This window comes from Gopherus evgoodei, chromosome 9, assembly GCF_007399415.2.
Source record: "Gopherus evgoodei ecotype Sinaloan lineage chromosome 9, rGopEvg1_v1.p, whole genome shotgun sequence".
NCBI lineage: Eukaryota > Metazoa > Chordata > Testudines > Testudinidae > Gopherus > Gopherus evgoodei.
The window spans coordinates 86,962,446-86,983,867 of record NC_044330.1 but is presented as its reverse complement, the minus strand read 5'-3'; the positions used below and the strand labels follow the sequence as shown (position 1 = coordinate 86,983,867).

Here is a 21,422-nt window from a genome sequence, read left to right as displayed (position 1 = left end):
GTTAGGGTTTTCTCCTCTTTGAAATTTGCTTCCATGGGAAATGTCTAAGCCCAAACCTGGCTATGTTTAGTTTATCTGTTTTGGGAGTGCTTGAGTCCTGCCTGGGCTCGGTGTGGCACGTTACAGAGAGCCACATCTGGATGTGGAGTTTGCGGGTTTGGTTTGGACCCACCTGTGTTTGGAGGAACCCAACTGTGTGGTGATCATCAGCTCTGCAGTTCCTGGGCCTTTGTAGAGTCGACATTATTCTATATTAGAAACCTTTTGAGTTCACAAATGTGATTCTGGACCATCACGTGGGGAACCATTCACAGAGCATAATGTGAATGCAGCAAAAAGCCAAATAGCACATATACAATTCTAGCAATGTTATAGCAGAAGCAACACCTCTATAGAAAAGAGGGAAGAGCCACCAATGTCAGATAGTGTCACAGCTATAAACCCATGGACTCCTTTAGTAAAATTCTGGCCACTTTTCCAAACTTAACTCCCACCCTGTCAGATCCCGGTCAGCTCATGTGATGTTCACTTGACAGTGTGCAGCTAAATACAGGGATGACATTTGCACCCTGACAGATCAGTTCTGTACTGTTTCCTGGAATGTTCACTTGTCAGCATGCAGTTAACTACCAGGCAGATATTTCAATTGGACCCAAACCAAGCTCTCTATCTAGTCTTCAATCTGAAGAACTGTGGAGCCCTCATCTGCTTCTCTAAGATGAAAGAGCTTTCAATAGCCTCATTTCTCCATGAGCGAATGGCAGAACAGGATGGTTTCCTATAGCAAATCATCCACCATGGTTCACCATGCCACATGCCCTTCTCTCCTTTGCTTCCTCTCAGACCCCAGCAACTCCCTGTTCCCAACATCTATCATTGTGATCTCTCAAACTTCACAGCCTCTCCCTGTCCTTCCTTCCGATCTCCCTCCCTCCTTTCAGGTTAACCACAAGTCACAATCAGAGAACCTAAGATAAAGGCAGGTTTTGTACATACAAACAGGTATACATGCTAATCCTGCAGATGCAGTTTACAAGTCCCAGGTATTTGTGTGCATAAACCCTTCACAGTTATGTACATAAACATAGAGCAGAAGGTGCAAATTAATCTGTAGGTCAGAATTATTCCCTTTGCACTTGCAAATGTGAATTTTTCCTACAGTCAGACTTTGTAGGTGCCAAATGCCATGCAAAAACTGTTCACATGGTTTGACTGGAGGCAGGAAGTATCTGAATTCTCCCCAGAAATAAGAATTTTCCAGCTCAGTTTTGAAACTAGCAGAGATTCAGATGGTTTTGATAAAGATCTAAACCTCAGGGTGTTTATTTATAAAGCAATTCTCAAACACGAGGTTCACCTGCTACCAATTGCCTCACCGTATCTATCTGTGAAATTCCTTCATTCTAAAACAACATTTCCATGGGACAGATCCCAGTCTATGTCTTGAGTTCTCTGATGCACCTTGTCTGCAGTAATATGATCTGGGATTGTATTTGTCTTGCTGCTTTTGATCCTCTGCAGGACTCTATATTGCTTTGTTTCTATCATTATTTAATAAAAACGTGGACATAAAAGACAGTGCAAATATTTGTCATGTAAATCAAAACAGAACAACTCTAGCCAGCCCATGGAGCTTGGTGCAGTCACATACATAAAGTAGGGGCTTGTACACTCTACCACTTATGTAGGTAAAACTTATGTCACTTGGGTGTCAATAAGCCGCCCCTCTGAGCAACGTAACTTACACAGAGCTTCTACTGCCGACAAAGCTACCACCTCTTGCAGAGGTGGTTTTATTATGCCAAGGGGGGAGCTCTCTCCTGTTGGCATAGAGCGTCTTCACCAGATGCGCTACAGTGGTACAGCTACAGAGGGGCAGCTGCGCCACTGCAGCGCTTCTAGTGTAGACTAGCTCTGGGACTCAAAATAGAGAAAGGAACACACACAGTCCTCTTGTCACGATAAAGCAATGAGTTTAATATAAAGTACACATTATAGAAAGAAGATGGCAGGGAAAGAACAGCTAAAATCTCCCCTGATTAGTTTCTCGATGAATCCCTGAAGGAGCATGCAGACTGACTCCCAAATCCTCACGAATTTTTACAGTGCAGTGCTTGGCCTGCAAGCTAACGAGGGGCTACAGCCACTGCCTCTGAAGACCACCAAAGCTATAGCAGCCATCTGGTGAGAATCACACCTGAGGGTTTTCTTGGTCAGTAAAAAGAGAAAATTGGAATTTGAAGAATAGACACGAAGAGGCAAGAAAGGTTAGTGGCAACCGCAGACAATGGAGAAGAGGAGAACATGAGAGCTCATATGGCAGTTGTTCTTGCAGTTGATAAACCAGGACAGGGTGGCTTGGTTTGTGGTATCTTGCAGGTTTGTGGTACCGCGTGGAAAAAGTCACTGCTTTGTAGATGTAAGTGTTTGAATTTCCCTTTCAGCTGCTCATGCAGAACTTGGGCTGCACCATAGCAGGCCTCCATTTGCAACTTTTTGAAATGTCTAGTATACATTGTAAAGTATTAATTGGCATAGTTGTGGCAGCAGCATGGATTCTGCCTTCTCTTACGCCTTGTCAGGTGTCCATCATTCAGTTCCGGGGAATGACTCTGACCTCAAGCCCAGCTGAGTACGTATCTCACAGATGGAGGATTTGATCCTGTTCCCAGTTAAATTAATGGGTGACCTGATTTCAGTGCAGGCAAGAGCACTGTGACATTAAACAACACAGGCAAGGAACTCACATGTAAAGGCCAACGCTTCCCTCGGCACAAGAATGCTCCCTGAACGACTGTTAATGCATCTTTTGAAGCCTCCATGTATCAAGGCTTTGGATTCATTTAACTGATCGCCTTTGTCTTTATTGTCTTCTAAAATCAACTTCATACCCTTCGAATAGCTATGGGTTAGGGGAATTGTTGAGAGGCTACTGACCCACATGATTAAATAGTATAGGGCCTACGGTAAGTGGTTTTGTTTATTTGTGTTAAAAAAGAAGTATGGTCATGGGTGGTGGGGCTGTTTATGAAACCTGTTACAACCTGACATGACAACAGCACTGGTTTAGTAAATGAGAATAGGCAAGTGAAACTGACCAGGCTATTTTCACTCTTTACTGAGTGGAATTACAAAAAATAAAATAAAAAATAAAATAAAATTGGATTTTAAAACTTTGGCCTTTGTAACCCTAGGTTCCCCCATCTACACAGATGGGGAATTTTTCACAAATGGGATCATTATCTGACAGGGCTCAGTCTTGCTCCCCTATAAATAAATTTTCAAACCTCCTTTTGACCTCAGTGGGGGCAAGGTGGAGCCCACCATATTCCATTAAACAAAATGAAGGAAGGAGGGTTAGTTAGCCTGGTGGTCTAATCATCATGCTTTGCATTACCACACAGGTGACTCACATCTGATATCCTGTCCCTTGTCTCTTAGTCTCAGGTCTGGCCAGAGTTAAGAACGGATCAAAGTAACATGCTGAAGTCCACAGTGGAAAGGGTGTGTGGGGGAGATAAGCGGAGAGTAGGGCTGGTTTTCTATATACCATTAAGGAGCACTGGTTCATGAGTTTTATCCAGGCTTCCTTGGCCAGAAGGGTCGTTGCCAAATAATGGCACCTCAAAGGCTAAAGAATGTTATAAAGGTGGGAGAAATGTGAGGAGTCATCTTGATAATGCAGGAACCCCCAGAAAAGGAGCTGGGGGAGGGGTGGAGGTGGAAAATGGTGACTTAAGCAGAGAAATAAAACAAAACAGCATCACTGCTGGATACTGCCTGGGCCTCATCATATACTGAATATAAAACAGCCTTCCCTCCCACCAGCACTGAGCTTGTCAAATTGATTGAAACATTAAAGGGAAAGCATCATCTTTAAATGATTTTACAAGAGAAAAGAAATCTTCATTTTTGCACCACATCCTCTAGGCTTCAAAGGAATAAAATCTATGATCCTGCCTATCCCTCCACCACCAGAGTAAAGAAAGAAAGCACGAGAAGAAGAAAAAGGACACAGTTAACATCTGGCTCTTGATTCTCTGATGAAGAACTGAGACATCCCTATTAAAATGGCAAGAGCTGACAGTAGCTAGGAAGGTTTCCTATTGTGCCTTTGTTCTTTGAAGACAAAAAATAATAATAAAGCTCTGATGTCATTCCTACCTATGAAAGGCTTTGCTTTGTTAGGGTGGGTTGGTGGGACACCCCTAGATCTGGGCAGATACAGCAAAAATCTGCTTCAGTATAAAACCAAAGATAATGGAAAATGGTCCATGTCTCTTGCAAAGATGACTGCTTGTGGCTGCTATGGGGAGGTTATGGAGAAAGGCCGCACTGTTGGGATATACACATGGAACATCAGTGATACAAATACTGGAGCTTGAGCTCACATCTACTGCACAACTGTATCTCCCACTGAAGCCAGTGGGAGTTTTAAATGCAAAATTGGCCCCATATTTCACAGGTGACAGCAACAGTCCAGTGCAGTAAGATAAGGAAGGGAGAGCCACTCACCCTTACGAAGCTGGCAGGAAACCATCCTTCTTCATCGTCAATCTGACCCCACCACCAGTCCTTGTTGGAAGCATCCAGGACCTTGATAACGTCTCCTGCTTTAAACGCCAACTCCCGGTTGGCCATGGTGACGTGATCCCATACTGCCTCAGCACTTACAATAGAACCACCACTGATCAGCTTTAAAAACAAAACAAGAGACTGTCAGCAAACATTCTGTCCGGGGACCCAAACACATTCACATACACAATGTAAAAACAAAACACTCAGCTAGAATAACTGCCCCCCCCTCATTTACTATCATTGTCATTGCCACCCCTTTTTCACTAATAATGCATTATTCAAACCCTGCTATGACTTAAATAGATAGAATATCCCATTTCTTAGTTGCTAAGGTCCTGACACTGAGAGGTGCTAAAGGGAACAGTGTTTCCTGGGGCCCTACATAAGTAACAAGCAAAGACCTCACCCTACTTCTAAGCCACACCTATGGACACACATGCTTTTCAAGAAACTAGGCTTTCATGTATGCTTTAGTTAGCACAGTATATATCTGGGTGTTCCTAATTATGGCATCTTGGCAAGGAATTTTAACAACAGGACAGTCTTTTATGTTTTGCTTGGCAAAGTGGTATAGTCCCATCTTGATGTGGCTGAGATTTTGCAGACAATTCCAACTAATGGATGACCATGTTGGAAATCTTCGATTTACAGAGCAAGTGCAGCATGGGCATCTGGCAGAGCAAAATTTCTCAGCCCCACCCTACTGATTTGTCTCAAACCAGAGCTGGAGGGAAGAACAGACTCAACAGCCCATTCAACCCTTGGTCGGTTTGCTGAGAGTGCCAATTTAGTGCTGACTGTGGTGATAGGTTTCATGATGCATACACTTGTCCACTAGAAACTAGATGGAGGCCCCCCGAAATCATCTCCCCCAGACCACAATGAACACAGAACACTCAATCTCTTTTGAGTTAGGCTATATTCATATCAGTGACCTAGAGGTGAAAGGTTCTGTTTTCCATTAACAGTTTTCTGAGCCATCTAATCCTCCACAACCCCCTGATTAACATGGAATGAGTCATGTCAACCCTCCTCCTTGCATGTCTAAATGAGAACAATCCAACCATAATTGAGATCACCCATTGCTTTTCACAAGGATGCTCACAGTTTTAAACAGGAGAATAAATTGCACTTATGCTTTGTTCAGTGAACAAACTGTACACTGAGCGACAAGACTGGATGGGTATACATAGTCTGGTGACCATGCCAGGAAGGGACAGCTTTACATGTGCTAGTTACACAGCTTTTCTTGGATCACTTCCTCAAACCCTGCTCTTTAATTCTGTAGCTTGAGATGTATTAGATGTGGTTGATATGGGCTCAGTTCCAAATCAGTATTTCATCTCGGGAAGCAAGAGACCAACTCTGCAGCCATTAGGGACTTTCCACATAGCAAGAACTTAACAGCCACAGACGTCCACTCAATTTAGGTTAACAATGCAAGACACACAAAAGAAAACAACCCATCATGGAGGCTACATGAAAGCAGAGGACCTGCAAGCTATTAGAGGATTCTGACTCCTCTTTTAGAAGTTCAGCCAATAAAGAAATGTCTGATCAAAAATTTGCCTGCACAGAAGGAACTTGCAGTAAATCTTTAATCACTATTGCCAGGGGTGGCTCTATGTATTTTACCGCCCCAAGCAAGGCAGTCAGGTGGCTTTCAGCGGTGCGCCTGCGGGAGGTCTGCTGGTAACGTGGATTTGGCAGCATGCCTGTGGGAGCTCTGCCGGTCCCACACTTTCGGCATACCCACCGCCGAATTGCTGCTGAAGCTGCAGGACTGGTGGACCTCCCACAGGCATGCCACCGAACGTAGCCTGACTGCCACCCTCATGGCGACTGGCAGGGGGCCCCCTGTGGCTTGCTGCTCCAGGCATGTGCTTGGTGTGCTGGTGCCTGGAGCTGCCCCTGACTACTGCACAGGTTCTGAGTGTATAAGAAGACAGATCCTCATGAGTAGATTTGCAGGACTTGTTTTACCCCATTCCTTGAGCTGACATTCCTCTAAGAAGTCAAGCTTCATAAGTTTGTGAAGAATATTGGTGGGCTTTCAACTCTTCAGTTACCAGAACCAGTTGTGCATAGAAAACAAAATCTAGCTCAAGTTTGATACTTAATGCTTTTCATCATCAAAGCACACTACAAACACAGAGAATTCTCCCCATCAACAGTAGGTAAAGTAAGATTAGTTACACCTATTTTGCAAATGAGTAAACTGAGGGAGTAGAGTCACATGACATGCCCAAGGCCACAGAAGGAGTCAGTTTGAGAGAGAGGATCTGAACTCAGGAGTCCCTGGCTCCATGTCCTATGCCCAGTTCCTTTGACTGCACCTCTGCCTTTTTCATAAAGACAGTAGGTTGCTTATATTTGCAAGTTTTCCCAGTGATATTCTCAGGTTCCAACATTTTCCAAAGAACATCCAGATTTGGTGGACCAGTAGCCCTAAAGACATTAAATACCTGCTAACAAAAGTGACAATTTACTTGTCCTCAAGTCCAGAGACAAGTGAAGAAAAAAATTTCTGTTTTACAGCTCTTTCTAGAACTCCCTGGAAATTCATCAAAAACAAACTCTTTACAATTGCACATTGCAGACAGAGAATGCACTAGGGCCCAGATTGATAAGGGGACCTATTTAACAAGAAGCTCTTAATGGGACTAGCACTGAACCTAATCTACCCATGTAGAAGGCACCTTGATGAGTATTTAACTTCCATACAGATGTCATAGCTTGGGCATTTGGTGCACAGCTCCTTCTGCAAGGTACAGGTGGAAATGAACTTAATGGGAATTAAAGGTACAGGAGGTGCTCAGCATATTAGAACACTGGGCTCTGAATTAGCATTATGGTAGTTAGGCAAGAATTAGTCTGGAAAAATGATGCAGGTTATGATGACCAACCCATGGGTCTAGCCTCTTTACAACACGCTTATTACAGGACATGCTTTGGAGAAGCTTCTGAGATGCATACAACCAGTCAAATAATGGCCAAATCATTTATTTAAGGAAAATATAAAGAAATTCACCAATTACTCAATGAATATTTTTAAACATTATTTGTAAAACTGGAATGCTGGGCTGATAATTCAACCAACCTATTTGCAAATAATGTATTGGATAAATTGTGCAATGTGTTTCAAACAAACAATCTGCCCAGCTCTGGAGAGGGAATAGGTTCTACTACAGGACTTCCTTATAACAACCCTTGGCATTTTTCTAACACATCAGAAGATCCTCAAGGCCCTCACAAACACGAAGCAATTAGGTCTCTAATAAGCTCCATGATAAATCAAGAAGGAGAATTAGCTTTCTTTGTAGATGGGGAAACCAAGGCACAAAGAAGTTTAAGTGACATGACCTATGTCACACAAGAAGTTAGTGCTAGAGCTCGGAATGGAATCTAGATCTCTGAACTACCAACTCCATGGTTTAGCCACATCCCATTTTTATGTACCTTTGTTGTTTCCATTAAATTTTTCATGTCTAATTAATCTTCAGGACACACTACACAGGTAGTGTTGTGTATTTTAATTCATAGTTGTATTGTGTATTAACACCTTAAGAGAAGTAAAACCTACCAGTTTCTAATGCGGCTAATTACCATATTGAATACTAGTTTTCAAGATGATCCAGGAACAGGGCTCTTGCACAAAGGGTTTAATCCCCTTCATCACCACCCCATCTCCCTCTACCTCTCCACATATGCTATTCCTGGGCACTGGATCCACACACAAAAATATTCCTTAGACAAACTTCAGAGTGATTTTATTTTAGATTTGTTACTGTGCTGGTAGGATAGAGTAACCCACACAATTCAAATCCTAAGAACTGTGCCATGGTAGGTGACAGAGACTCTCTGTTGGCCAGGTAAGGAAGGCTGTTTGCCGGACTTTTCCCTTCCTTTATCATTGTGAGCATGTGAAGGACCCTTTCACTAGATGTCAGAGCCCAAATGACTCTGAAAGGCATTTCTTGATACACGAGGAGTAAAGAAAGCCTAAATTCCTTCACTTTCACTCTTCAGTGCCACAAGATGGAAAAAAGGTCCCCCAGGTCGCTTTACCAGGGCTTCCTTCCTGCCCTCATTGTGAGACATAAGCAAAGGAATGGAGATTCCAGTTGACGAAATCTAGTGAGGACGGCTGTGCCTTCTAGAACACAAATAAGGTGCGATCTAAAACAAAAAGGAGTGAGGCAGGTTGGCAGGATTCAGACTCCAGCCATTACATACGTTGCACCCATTGAAAAAAATGCCACAACCTAGAAGCAAAAGTCTAATTCTCTCTCTGGTTCATTTTGTAAGGCATTGGGCTGTACCTGTAAGGCAGCCTGACTAATACAAGGCAGGGTTACAGAGATGGGGCTTGACATCTGCAGCAACAACAACAGACAATGAACTAGAGACAGGTTAGAACCAAATCCTATAAAATCTAGGGAAATTAGATCAAGAGCCAAATACACATGAAAGCTCCAATCTCTAAAGTGAGCTGAATCAAAACCTGATTTGGACATGCCTAACCCATAAGGCATTTCAAACCCAGATACTAACTTTCTGGCTCATCCCCATCTCTACATGGACACCTTAGGTCTTCAATTCACTCATGACAGTAGAGATGGCCTACTAGTCAGTATAAAAGCACCAACCCAGATATTATAATGATGGCTGTGATATAAATAGATAGACAAAGAGGTAGCACCTTGGCCAAAAATGCAAACCAAATCCATCAAAACCATTCTGAAGTTCAAAAACTGAAATGAGCTTTCTCTCCTTCCTTATCCAACATGCATCTCACATCCTGGCTTCAACATACTTGAAACCACATGAGCAAGGCTGTTCTCATGTGGCACATCAAACCAAGCCAATGGTAGGAAGTATCAGAAGTCTCATGAGAAAGCTTGATCTCACCAGATTTTCAGCCCAAGAAGGGTTGGATGAATTTGCAATGGCAACTGAACTTTGAGATGTTTTTTCAAACCTATTTTTCCAATGGGAGATGGAGCTTGAATAAAACCTTGGACCTGAACAGGTGCTGGGGAAGTGGAATCTGGACTCATATGTTATGGCAGAAGCCCAATTCTTCCTCCAGCTTCTTAAAGTTCACTCATCACTACACAAACAATATCAGTGTGCAACAGAGACAAACTATGGAGGTAGCTACTTTGCCAGCTAGGAAAACACAACAGATGATAATTTGCTTTTGTTTCTGAGGCATAATGAATTCTGCATGCACTTGTAGACCAAAGTCTTAGGTCCCATTAAAACCAGCTATACTTGTCAGCTACTTGTGTTGAACTGAAGAGCCCAAAAGCAGAGAAGCCACTTGGTGTAAATGACTTCTTCCCCTGAGTGATCTCTCTGTGCAATAACAGCAGAAGGCAAAGGCCTTGAGCAGAAGTAATTTCTTACTAGTGTCCATTTCTTATTAGAAGCTTTGGTTTTAATTTTTACTGTTTAATTTTTGCTATGCTTCAGGGCATACATTAACCACTAGCTGCCTGGGGTTGGGAAACAACTTCCCCTGTGACCAGGTTATAGGTTCTCAGATACCACAGAGGGACTCAGATATCATGGTATTGGGCATGGTATAAGAATCTGACTAGAACAGAATGATTGTCCATTTCAGGGCTCATTCCACCTTCCTGTCAAGCAACTTGTATTGGCTACTGCCAGAAACGGAATTTTGGATTAGATAAACCACTGGTTTGATGCAGTTCCTATGTGACATTTTCGGAAGGAAAGGAAGATCCCCTACTAAAATCCACAACTGACCATTTCTGGAAAACATACTAATAACACTTGGTGTCTCCACAATATCATTATAATAATATTCTGCAGCTTGTATAGTATCTTTCATTGCAGGATCCCAACGCACTGTCTAAACACATAGTAATTCAGAATGGCAGTACTCCTCTGTGATAAGTGAGAACTGTTATACCCATTTCACTGATGGGGAACTGATTCTGCATAAAGAAGTTAACAATTTCCTCAAGGACACACGAAGTCAGTGGCTGAGCTGCGAACAGAAGCCAAGAACCATGTTATGGAGTTTCTGGGCGATGCTCTGGAACTGCTCCCCACAAAGCCAGTTAGGACTTTGGGGAGCCTCCTCTCCCTTGGAGCAGACTGTTTTTAGGGCAAGAAGCTTACATGGCTTTACCTTTTGGGTCTGACCTTGGAGCATTTAGTATTTTTTGCCCCTCCGTGTGCTTCCCACAGCGAGTTCACCCAGCTGGGGTCCTGGGGAAGCCAGAGGGTTCTGCATGCACCCCTACTTTGCAATTAGATGCGACTTTTAGCCAGCTAGTAAAACAGAGGTTTATTAGATGACAGGAACATGGTTTAAAACAGAGCTTGTAGGTACAAAAACCAGGACCCCTCAGCCAGGTCCATTCTGGGGTCCAGTGAGCCAGACAGCTCCGTCTGCCCTCACTTCCTGTCCTCAGCCAGCTCCAAACTGAAACTCCCTCCAGCTGCTCCTTCTTTGCTGAGTTCCTTTCCCGTGGCAGGAGGTCACCTGACCTCTTTGTTTTTCTACACCTTTAGCATTCCCTTGCAGGGGGGAAGGGCCCATGCCATTAGCTGCCAGAAGACAGTGTCAGCCAGAAACTGAGGCACCCACACAGTATTCAGAGGAAACATTAAGAACAGTCCCAGTTCATCACAAACACTGACTCCCAGCTCCAGACGAAACTGTCTCACCCTCAGATCCCACTGAGGAATACACTAAGAAACTACAGCATCTACTCAGGACGCTCCCTACACTAACACCAGAAGAAATCAACATACCCCTAGAGTCCCGACCAGGGTTATTCTATCTACTACCCAAGATCCACAAACCCGGAAATCCTGGACGCCCCATCATCTCGGGCATTGGCACTCTCACTGAAGGACTATCTGGATATATGGACTTTCTACTCAGACCCTATGCCACCAGCACTCCCAGCTATCTCCGCGACACCACTGAATTCCTGAGGAAACTACAATGCATTGGTGACCTCCCAGAAAACACCATCCTAGCCACCATGGATGTAGAGGCTCTCTACACAAACATCCCACACACAGATGGAATACAAGCTGTCAGGAACACTATCCCTGATGATGCCACAGCACAGCTGGCTGCTGAGCTCTGTGCCTTTATACTTACACACAACTATTTCAAATTTGATGACAATATATATCTCCAGATCAGTGGCACTGCTATGGGCACCCGCATGGCCCCACAATATGCCAATATCTTCATGGCCGACCTGGAACAACGCTTCCTCAGCTCTCGTCCACTCACACCCCTTCTCTATCTACGCTACATTGATGACATCTTCATCATCTGGACCCATGGGAAGGAGACTCTGGAAAAATTCCACCATGATTTCAACAGCTTCCACCCCACCATCAACCTCAGCCTGGACCAATCTACACGGGAGGTCCACTTTCTTGACACCACGGTGCAAATAAGTGATGGTCACATTAACACCACCCTATATCGAAAACCCATCGACCGCTATGCCTACCTTCATGCCTCCAGCTTCCATCCCGGGCACATCACACTATCCATTGTCTACAGCCAAGCACTGAGGTACAACCGCATCTGCTCTAACCCCTCAGACAGAGACCAACACCTACAAAATCTCCACCAAGCATTCTCAAAACTACAATACCCGCACGAGGAAATAAGGAAACAATCAACAGAGCCAGACGTGTACCCAGAAGCCTCCTACTGCAAGACAAACCCAAGAGAGAAACCAACAGGACTCCACTGGCCATCACATACAGCCCCCAGCTAAAACCCCTCCAACGCATCATCAAGGATCTACAACCCATCCTGGACAATGATCCCACACTTTCACAGGCCTTGGGTGGCAGGCCAATCCTTGCCCACAGACAACCTGCCAACCTGAAACATATTCTCACCAGTAACTGCACACCACACCATAATAACTCTTGCTCAGGAACCAATCCATGCAACAAACCTCGATGCCAACTCTGCCCACATATCTACACCAGCGACACCATCACAGGACCTAACCAGATCAGCCACACCATCACTGGTTCATTCACCTGCACATCCACCAATGTAATATACGCCATCATATGCCAGCAATGCCCCTCTGCTATGTACATCGGCCAAACTGGATAGTCTCTACGGAAAAGGATAAATGGACACAAATCAGACATTAGGAATGGCAATATACAAAAACCTGTAGGAGAGCACTTCAACTTCCCTGGCCACACTATAGCAGACCTTAAGGTGGCCATCCTGCAGCAAAAAAACTTCAGGACCAGACTTCAAAGAGAAACTGCTGAGCTTCAGTTCATCTGCAAATTTGACACCATCAGCTCAGGATTGAACAAAGACTGTGAATGGCTTGCCAATTACAGAACCAGTTTCTCCTCTCTTGGTTTTCACACCTCAACTGCTAGAACAGGGCCTCATCCTCCCTGATTGAACTGACCTCGTTATCTCTAGCTTGCTTGCTAGCACACATATATATACCTGCCCCTGGATATTTCCATTACATGCATCTGAGGAAGTGGGTATTCACCCACAAAAGCTCATGCTCCAAAACGTCTGTTAGTTTATAAGGTGCCACAGGATTCTTTGCTGCTTGTCTCACCCTATGGGTCAACATTGGGGCCTCACGTACAGAGGACTTACTGTTACTTTTACATAGACTAAGAAACAGAAAAACCCTCTCAGATCCCATCTGGACCATCTTCCAGTGATCAGTTTGGGACTGTTTCCTATGGGACATTTTCTAGCATTTTGTCCAATCTGTCCCAAGCAAGTAATGGGGCTTTCCCTCACTTCACTGGGGGATCTTATGCCCAGTCTTATTGATCCCATCCTGAGGCTACTTTTCCTGATATTCAGCCTACTCTGCGAAGTATTACTTTTTACCCCGTTCCCCTAGATTGAGAGTAAACCTGCGAACAAGTGACCAAACTGGTGAATGGGAGGTCAAGTGAGAGAGTTATGGAGCGAATGAGCAGGTGAGGAAGTGTAAGTGCAAAGAGCCACCTGCGGTCCAGCTCCTATTCCTTTAGGCCACCATCTAACTCTCACAGAGGTCAATGGGAGCCCAATGGCTTTAGACTAAGGGTCTCTGATGCATGGATCACACACAATGAATGCAAATGTAGATGGGGCACTCTGCTAGGTGGTTAACCCCCTCCGGTCTCTGGGCACCTGCTGATAGAAATGACGGGTTGCATAGGTGAATGAGTGTTATTACTGTTAACCAGTCCAAACAATGCCTTTTCACTGTGGTTGCCCACAACTCCCATTGACTTAACAGGAGCTCAGTGCCATGCAGCATTAGGCCCACTGTGCATCAGTTATTATTTGTATTGCAGTAGAACCTCGAACTCTTCAATCACAATCACATCCCCACAGTGCTAGGAGCTGTACCAACACACAGTGTGAGACAGTTCCTGCCCCAGGGAACTTTCAGTCTAAATAGACAGGACAGATCACGGGTTCAAGGGGAAGCAGAGGAAGAGAGGGGTGGAGAGCCAAGGTCACAATACAGCAGATTGGTGGCTGAGCCAGGAGTAGAACCCACATCTCTTGAATGCTCTGTCAACTGGACTGCACTGCCTCTCACTGCTCTTCCTCCCCGATTCATTCTGATCTAATCTTCAAGACACAACAGAATCTTCAAAAACAGGCATTTCATTAAGTTACGGAGGCTGTCAAAAAAACAAAAACAAAAAAAGTCTTAAAAGTGATAGCAAAAACACTATTAAGGTGCTAACAGTTAGACTGATCTCCCAATATCAGCATGTGCCTGCTAAAGGCTTGTGGATATGGCATGGCAAGGCTGTTATAAGTTATAGGCTTGTTGTGGTATAGAATTGGAAAACCATGGCTGAACTCACCCAGCTAGGATTATAACGACTAGCACTACTATCCCCACTCGGCAAGCAAACCCACTTTCTTCCTTTTTATTAGAGCTCTCTGAAGACCACCACCAAAGGGGAGAGATTGTCATCAAAGCCAAAGGAAAACACTCCAAGAAAAATAAAAAGAACTCAAATGTGGTGGGTGGCTCTGGGCTCTGCCTGTTCCCTCTGTCCAGGGCTTGGTGTTGCTGCTCTTGGATAAAATAACTGCCCCCATAGAAACACATGAAATACAGGTAAACAAAGAAGAATGGAAAAGAAACATTAGTCACACCATATTAAGAGCGAGATGTATTATATGATAGAATCTTCTCCCAGCCCCATCACTTGACCAATTTAAAACTGGACTAAAGAACATACTATAAGGAACCATCCTATATGGTCATAGGAAGGGGAGGTTTATGGAAGAGATGAGCCGCTAGGACTTCTTATGATGATACAGATTCCATACATCTTGTCCAGCTGAAGCATAACAGGTTGGATCTATACCTATAGCTATTTGAATCTATATCTAACTATGGTACATGTACTCAGCATCTATTGATTGAAATGGAGGCAGAATCAAGGCACCTAGGTTTTTTGAAAGTATATAGCTACAGTATTCTCTGGGGCACTAGGTTTCCAAACTTTTCCAAACAGACTAGAGTTTAAAACTTCTGGCCAAGAGCTGGCTGCATCTCTACAAAGGGACCTCGCTCGAACTCTGCTTTGTAGATGTAGTGACTGGGAGAAGGACATGGGAAATGTGTGAACCTCACACTGAGTTTTCCTTTATTCTGTGATTTACAGTTAAGGGCTCATGTCTGTTCCTTCCCAGCAACCGCCCTTCCCTGCTTATTTCCAACTGAGCAACTTCACATAAAGCTATTTCCAAATCCCCAGTGGAGCAGCCAAGTGTGAAGCACACATTTTAGTTGGTAAGATCAGCCACTGCTGCAAAGCACTGTTGAGCATTTGCTGCCACAATTGGATTGGCACTAATTGGTCTCCTCGTTGGCAGTCTCAAAAGAAAAGCCAAGGATTGACTGCACCTTGGAGACCAAAACACATATTCCTAAGCAGTGTTCAGGTTGGTCTCTCCAGAGCAGGGTAGGGACACACTGATGGGGAAGCATTCCCAATACTTAGGGCTTCAGTCCCCAGAGCTTTCAATCCAGAACCTTTCACCAGCACTAAATTCACTTACAGAAAAGAATTAAACTAAGTACTCCAGGAAATTACAAAACAAAGAAATATTCCCTGAAGGGTACTGCCATCTTAAAGCCATCACACCCTTATTCAAGAGAAAGTATAGCATGAAGGGGCAGTAGTTCACTCTCACTCTTATGGAAGAGTCCTATAAAATTTCACAGGGATCGAACAAATAAGGCTCTCTAGAATTTATTCCAAACACCTACAGAATTTCTGAGAGAATGATCTCCTGTCTCGAGGTAAGTTGAACAGTTCTACAGAAGGGATATAATTCTTCATTAGGCCTTTTACCTGTGTACCAGAGCAGTTATACAGATATAGTTATAGCGGTATAACCTCCAGGTGGACACTTACTCTGGTATAAGAGTGGCTTTTTTTTGTTTTAGGTTAACATAAGCTAAACCATAAAAAAAAAAGTTCATTCTTATACCAGAATGAGAGTGCCCACTCAGTGGGGTACACCAGTATAGCCTTACTGGTTTAAATTCACACCTTTGGTTATACCAAAAAAAAATTTCTTGTGTAGACAAGGCCAAACATTCTATAGGATGGTGGAAAGGTGCTCTGGAACGGCTATAATTTTCTATTATATTCTACAGAGCATGTCTATAAGGGCTGAAAGTCAGAAATTCTTTTTAAAAAAACATACAGACTGCTGGCATTCAGGAAGGAGAAATCATTATTCAAAGTAAACCCAACACACTCAGAAACAAAAGTGATCCTGTTAGAAACTCCCAGCCAAATGAGGATACCGTAGTTTGATTCATATGCTTCTATGAGAATGATATCCCCCACTCTCTTGTTGGATCGCCCTCCGGCATTTTAACTGCATTGTTCCCCCACGTGTAGTAACATTTACAACACAGATTGATGAGACTGTTAATCATGAGACCGTTTGTTGCAATAACAATGCCGTCATCTCAAAGGCTTCCCAAGGAGACCATTTATAACTCTGCAGCGGTATAGTCATACATCTCCATCACCAAAACCATCTCTACCGCACAATCACCAGACTGCTTAGATGGGAGGCTCACCTGAGTTCTACATACCACTGAAACCACAGCCAGTTTGTTTCAGTCTGACATTTTTCTGGTCGTAATGATGACGATATATTAGGAGCATATAAGAAAATGTTGCCCAAACCAATCACTACGTAATTTAGCTCTTGTATAATTTCCCCACAATCCCTTTATTATATTTATTTATTTATTTTTAAACCTCTCAGCAGAAATTATAGAAACTGAATACAGCTAAATCATTGACGAGTCCAATGGGAGGGCATTTCCACTTGATTTGCTTATTCTCCAAAGAGGTGCAATCACACAAAGGTTAAGAATGAGACAGAAAAATTCCCTTTTTGCATTTAAGCCCTTTGATGAATTTGACGAATGGACAGATTTCAGCTGAAAGGGCCTGATTGGGATAGCGAGGCTTCTGATAGCCTCATGTTGCTCAGTTGCTAGTGCATTTGTCTGGAGGCTTTATATAGTGGGGAGTCAGTATAGATTTGAGGGTTAATTTAGAGTGAGTAACTTTCTTCTTTGTTGACTTGGTTTTCTTGAAGATATAGCCTGACACCAGAGAAATTAACAGCTTTCATACTTTTTACATTAGTAGACTCAGGAGTCCAGTACTGCTTACTCTCATCTTGATGAATCCATGTAGCTCTCATTAATACTAGGAGCAGCAACACAGAGATATACACACACTTGGAGAGGAGAAAATGCATTAAAAGTCAAAGCAGTAATAAAATAAAAAGGGCTGGCATTGAGACTGAGTTACCCCCATATAACATTGCCAATTTGGGCTTTAACTGGCTCTGGAGTATTGACAAATTCTCTAGTTCAATGTGTTGCCATAATTGCTTTTCAGTCCCTTTTATGCACCGGGTACATTAAGATTCTTTGCCTTTGTGACCTAGCTACTTGCACACAGAGTAATTACAAGTAGCTACAAAACATAAGCTTTTCACGTGGGTAAATTACCTTGTGAAATTCTGGATCTCAAAGCTGGAACTGCTCAACGAAAATAGCACCATCTTTCTCCAAAAGGGGTCAGCCCAGACACCCAACACCAGTTCTGATTCAGTAAAGCACTACTCCCAGGTTTCTGAACAGAGACTGGCATTACCCACATGCTTCAATTTAGGTACGCTGAAATGCTTGGATGAATTGGAGCCTTACTGAGAAACATTCCTGTAAATATATGGCCAAAGGGTGCCCAGATTTACGCCCAGTTTAATCTTCTGTGAGGCTGCACTGGGGGGGATAGTCCATAGAGGGGGTAAGTCAGCATGAAAATTGGTCCAATATTATTAAAAATGATACAAAATAAATGTTTAAATGTTAATAAAACGTCAGTCCAGTCTTTGCAAACTCCCTCGCCCACTGCGGTAATGAAATGTTGTTATAGATAACATCAGAGGCATCAGGTATTGACCCCCACAGGATACTGGACCAGATGGATAAATGGTTGGATCAGGAATGACAAACCTTCATTCATGTAATGTTTCACCCCAAGAGCTATCCTTCCCTGAAAATGGAAAGGAATAGGAGTCTCCCCTAGAAATCTAGCTGGCTGAACATGTCTCATAATTATAAAAAGAAACTGATTTGAGCAAAGGAGCAGCTTCTGTGGCAAGGGAAGAGTCCACTGTAATTGCTCTAAGGATGGTGGGATTAGTACTTGATTTACTGGTTATTTATTTCACCTATTGCCACAAACTGGAATCATCATACAAAAATTAAAAAGGCAAATGATGTAAACTACTCACAACGGGTTGGATTATTCAACACAGCCACTCACAACGGTAAGGCAAAAGCAGATAGAGAACACATTTCTTCCTGATCCAAACCCCCTAGACCTCTACTACTGGAGCTAAACAAGAATCTTCCTTAGTCGTCAGCAGTGTAGTCTGTATGACACACAGCTAAGCAGTTTTGATTCCATCCTGTAGAGAGTACTGGGAGACACACACACTAGCCAGTACAGCAGTCACATAAATCAACAATTGCTGTCACCAAATAAACTGCAGCAACTGAATTATCTGGAATACAATTTTATAAAATAAAATAAAAGGAACCAAACAAATGAAACCAGAATCAAATAAACTCCCTGTGCTATCAAAGCTGCCAACCTTGGCAGGGTCTGGAAAATCACAAAGGGGAAAGAATTCCAAAGGCAGAGCCTCAGCTGGAAAAGCCCAGCCACCATTCCTGAATAGTTCAGTCCCAGGAACTGACAGCAAGAGCCCCCCAGATGAAATTAATTGCTACAGTGTTTTTCAAACAGAGCTTTATAATGAAGCAAAGAGGCACAGATTATATTAAAGAACAGTTTAGGTATGAACTTAATACTACACAATTCCTGCACGTTAGTTTCACAGTGAGGATAAAATAAAAACTGTTTAACAATATTGATATTTTTAGTGCAGTGATAGGTCTGAGAGTTCATGAGCAGTGACTGTAATTAGCACCAATCGCAGCTCTGGACAGATAAAAGTTCAGATGAATGAATTACACTGAGACTCCTTATCCACTGCTCTGATCTCTTGATTTCATAGGATAAGTGACTCTGCAGTTTACCTCTAAAAGTCAGGTGGTAGCTCATTTGCAGACTGAGCAGGAGGATGACAGCACCATTTCATGATTGCTTCGCAGATCCTGAGCCTATTTAAGAGGTGGGTGCCTATAATTTAATTAGCTGTAACCCTGGAGGGACTGAGAGGCTTAAGTAAGGATACATTCCTCCACAAACCAACCTGGGCTTTTGATGACTTTGCAGGGTCTGTAATAGACCCTAGCCAGCCCAATGGAAAGCTGAGCTTCCCATGCTGTCCCTTTCCAGGCTCAGCAACACTAGTGAAAATTTCATCACTGCCTCCCCAGCAGCACAAGAGCAGGACAAATACCCAGTAGAAAAGCGACTAGAGACAGGTTCAAGCCACCAAATTCCAATCCTTCCAACTAATATTCAGGGGTGTTTGGATCTGGGCCCATCGCTCAGTGTTATGGCACCTGGGCCCCAAAGCCTACAGAAGACTTAGCACAACATAAGCTAAGCCTATACATCACTGTAGAGAAAACACATGGGCAACACGCCTCAGAGAGTCACCACCTGGAGCACACAATGAATAAAACAACCCGTCACTCACATAGCAGACAGAATTCAAATCTTCAGAATGACGAGATGTTGTGTTTACTAGCCCCTTTCATTCGTTTCAGCTCCCAAGGGAGCAAAGAGGCAGGACTTAGATGTAATGATATAAGGGAGATTCTTCACTGAGGCTGCTGGAACAGACTCTGTCATTCTCTCTGACTCTCTAGCTTCCAAACTGACTACACACAGTCTCTGCTGCCTAGCATCATCACCCAGAGCACAGCCTATGTCCTGGCCTGGATTAAGCAGTCACGGAATAGACTGCTAACTACACTACATCATCCAGAAGGATCCAAAAGCACCTTCCATACTATGAAGCAGTCCTGCTATGGCCAGCACTCTGACAGTGCAATGTAATTCATGCCCACTTTAAAGTTCCTTTAAAATGCAGGAGTTATAAACTATCCTGACTGTAATGACCTGGGTAGAGAGGAGCTAGAGTTTTGGTGCTGGAAATCCCCAATACCCACTGATCATATGAATGCTGGGCCTCACAGCTACGAATGAGCTCAATCCTGTTCCAGTTGAAGAACCCACCAAAGCTGCCATTGACTTCAAAGATGCAAGTATAGTCCCTAAAAATGGAATGAAATTAACTCTCCAAAGAAAGCTAAAACTCTACCAAGCTCCCACAGAACCTTATCACGTTCCTTGCAGCTGCTCCCTGGGCACCTCTGCTCAACAATGCTCACGATTTTCAGGCCAAGTTTCACCTCAACACAAGGACAGCAAACGAAGTGAAGCCCTGTTCCATTTTTACAGTTCGAGAACCTAATATAACAGGCCAGATACTCAGCTGGCAAAAGTCAGCAGAGCTCCACTGATTTTAGTGGAGACACGCTAAGTGATGCTAGTTGAGATTCTGACCTGACATTCTGCATTTCACCTGATTCCTTCTGCATTTTCAGTTTTCTCTACTGAATGAATGGGAAACCCAGCCCCTTCAATGCTATCTTGTCAGTAAAGTCATGAATGACGATAGTTAAAGGCATTTAACTCTCCCAGAGATTGCAATCAACGCACATAAGTCTGTTGCATGGAATGGCTAAATCAGTAATGGCATATGTAGCCTTTCACTTCTAAGGTGATCTTTCCAATCCAGACTGGGTTACTAATGACAGAAAGTAAGTCTGATGGCTGTTCGGTGACCTATGGAAAAGGGATTGCTTTGTCTCAGTCTGGTTCCTAGAGGAAACATGCTCACCTCAAACAAAGAAACCCACCATCACACTTGTCTCGCATTGGCCCCCATGTTTGCTGTCGGTAGAGAGGCCAATGATTAATAGGCCATAAAGGCAGAAGCTCACTCACAGCTCAGCAGTGTCCCCTCCCAGGTTTGCAATTCAGCATGTTTGCAGTGGGAGAGTGCAAGGAAGGCTTACATCAACAGTGCCCATCCTTTACCAGTCTTACGGATAAAAAGCAGACTTTAGCTTCCCAGGTGTCCATCCACCCCTTTTGCCAACACTAAATTCACTCAAACACCCAAATATTAATGATTGTTTATACAACAAACAAAACTACTTAATTTGGGGCAGGAAAATCACAGCCGTACATGTACACAGATTAAGTGTTGTATATTTCTGCAC

At 43.4% G+C, this 21,422-nt stretch overlaps 1 protein-coding gene across 9 annotated transcripts in view; it reads right to left on the bottom strand.

Moving 5' to 3' along the window:
- The window catches only part of ARHGEF9 (Cdc42 guanine nucleotide exchange factor 9), a 326,751-nt gene that overhangs the window by 88,054 nt on the left and 217,275 nt on the right, over positions 1 to 21,422 (bottom strand). For 8 of the 9 annotated variants that reach the window (XM_030576347.1, XM_030576348.1, XM_030576355.1 and 5 more), the window contains one exon: positions 4,516 to 4,695. In XM_030576347.1, the coding sequence (XP_030432207.1) occupies positions 4,516 to 4,695 (180 nt within the window). Of the gene's footprint in view, positions 1 to 4,515; positions 4,696 to 14,144; positions 14,257 to 21,422 lie in introns of those variants that run through there. The other variant, XM_030576350.1, reaches the window with a different exon arrangement.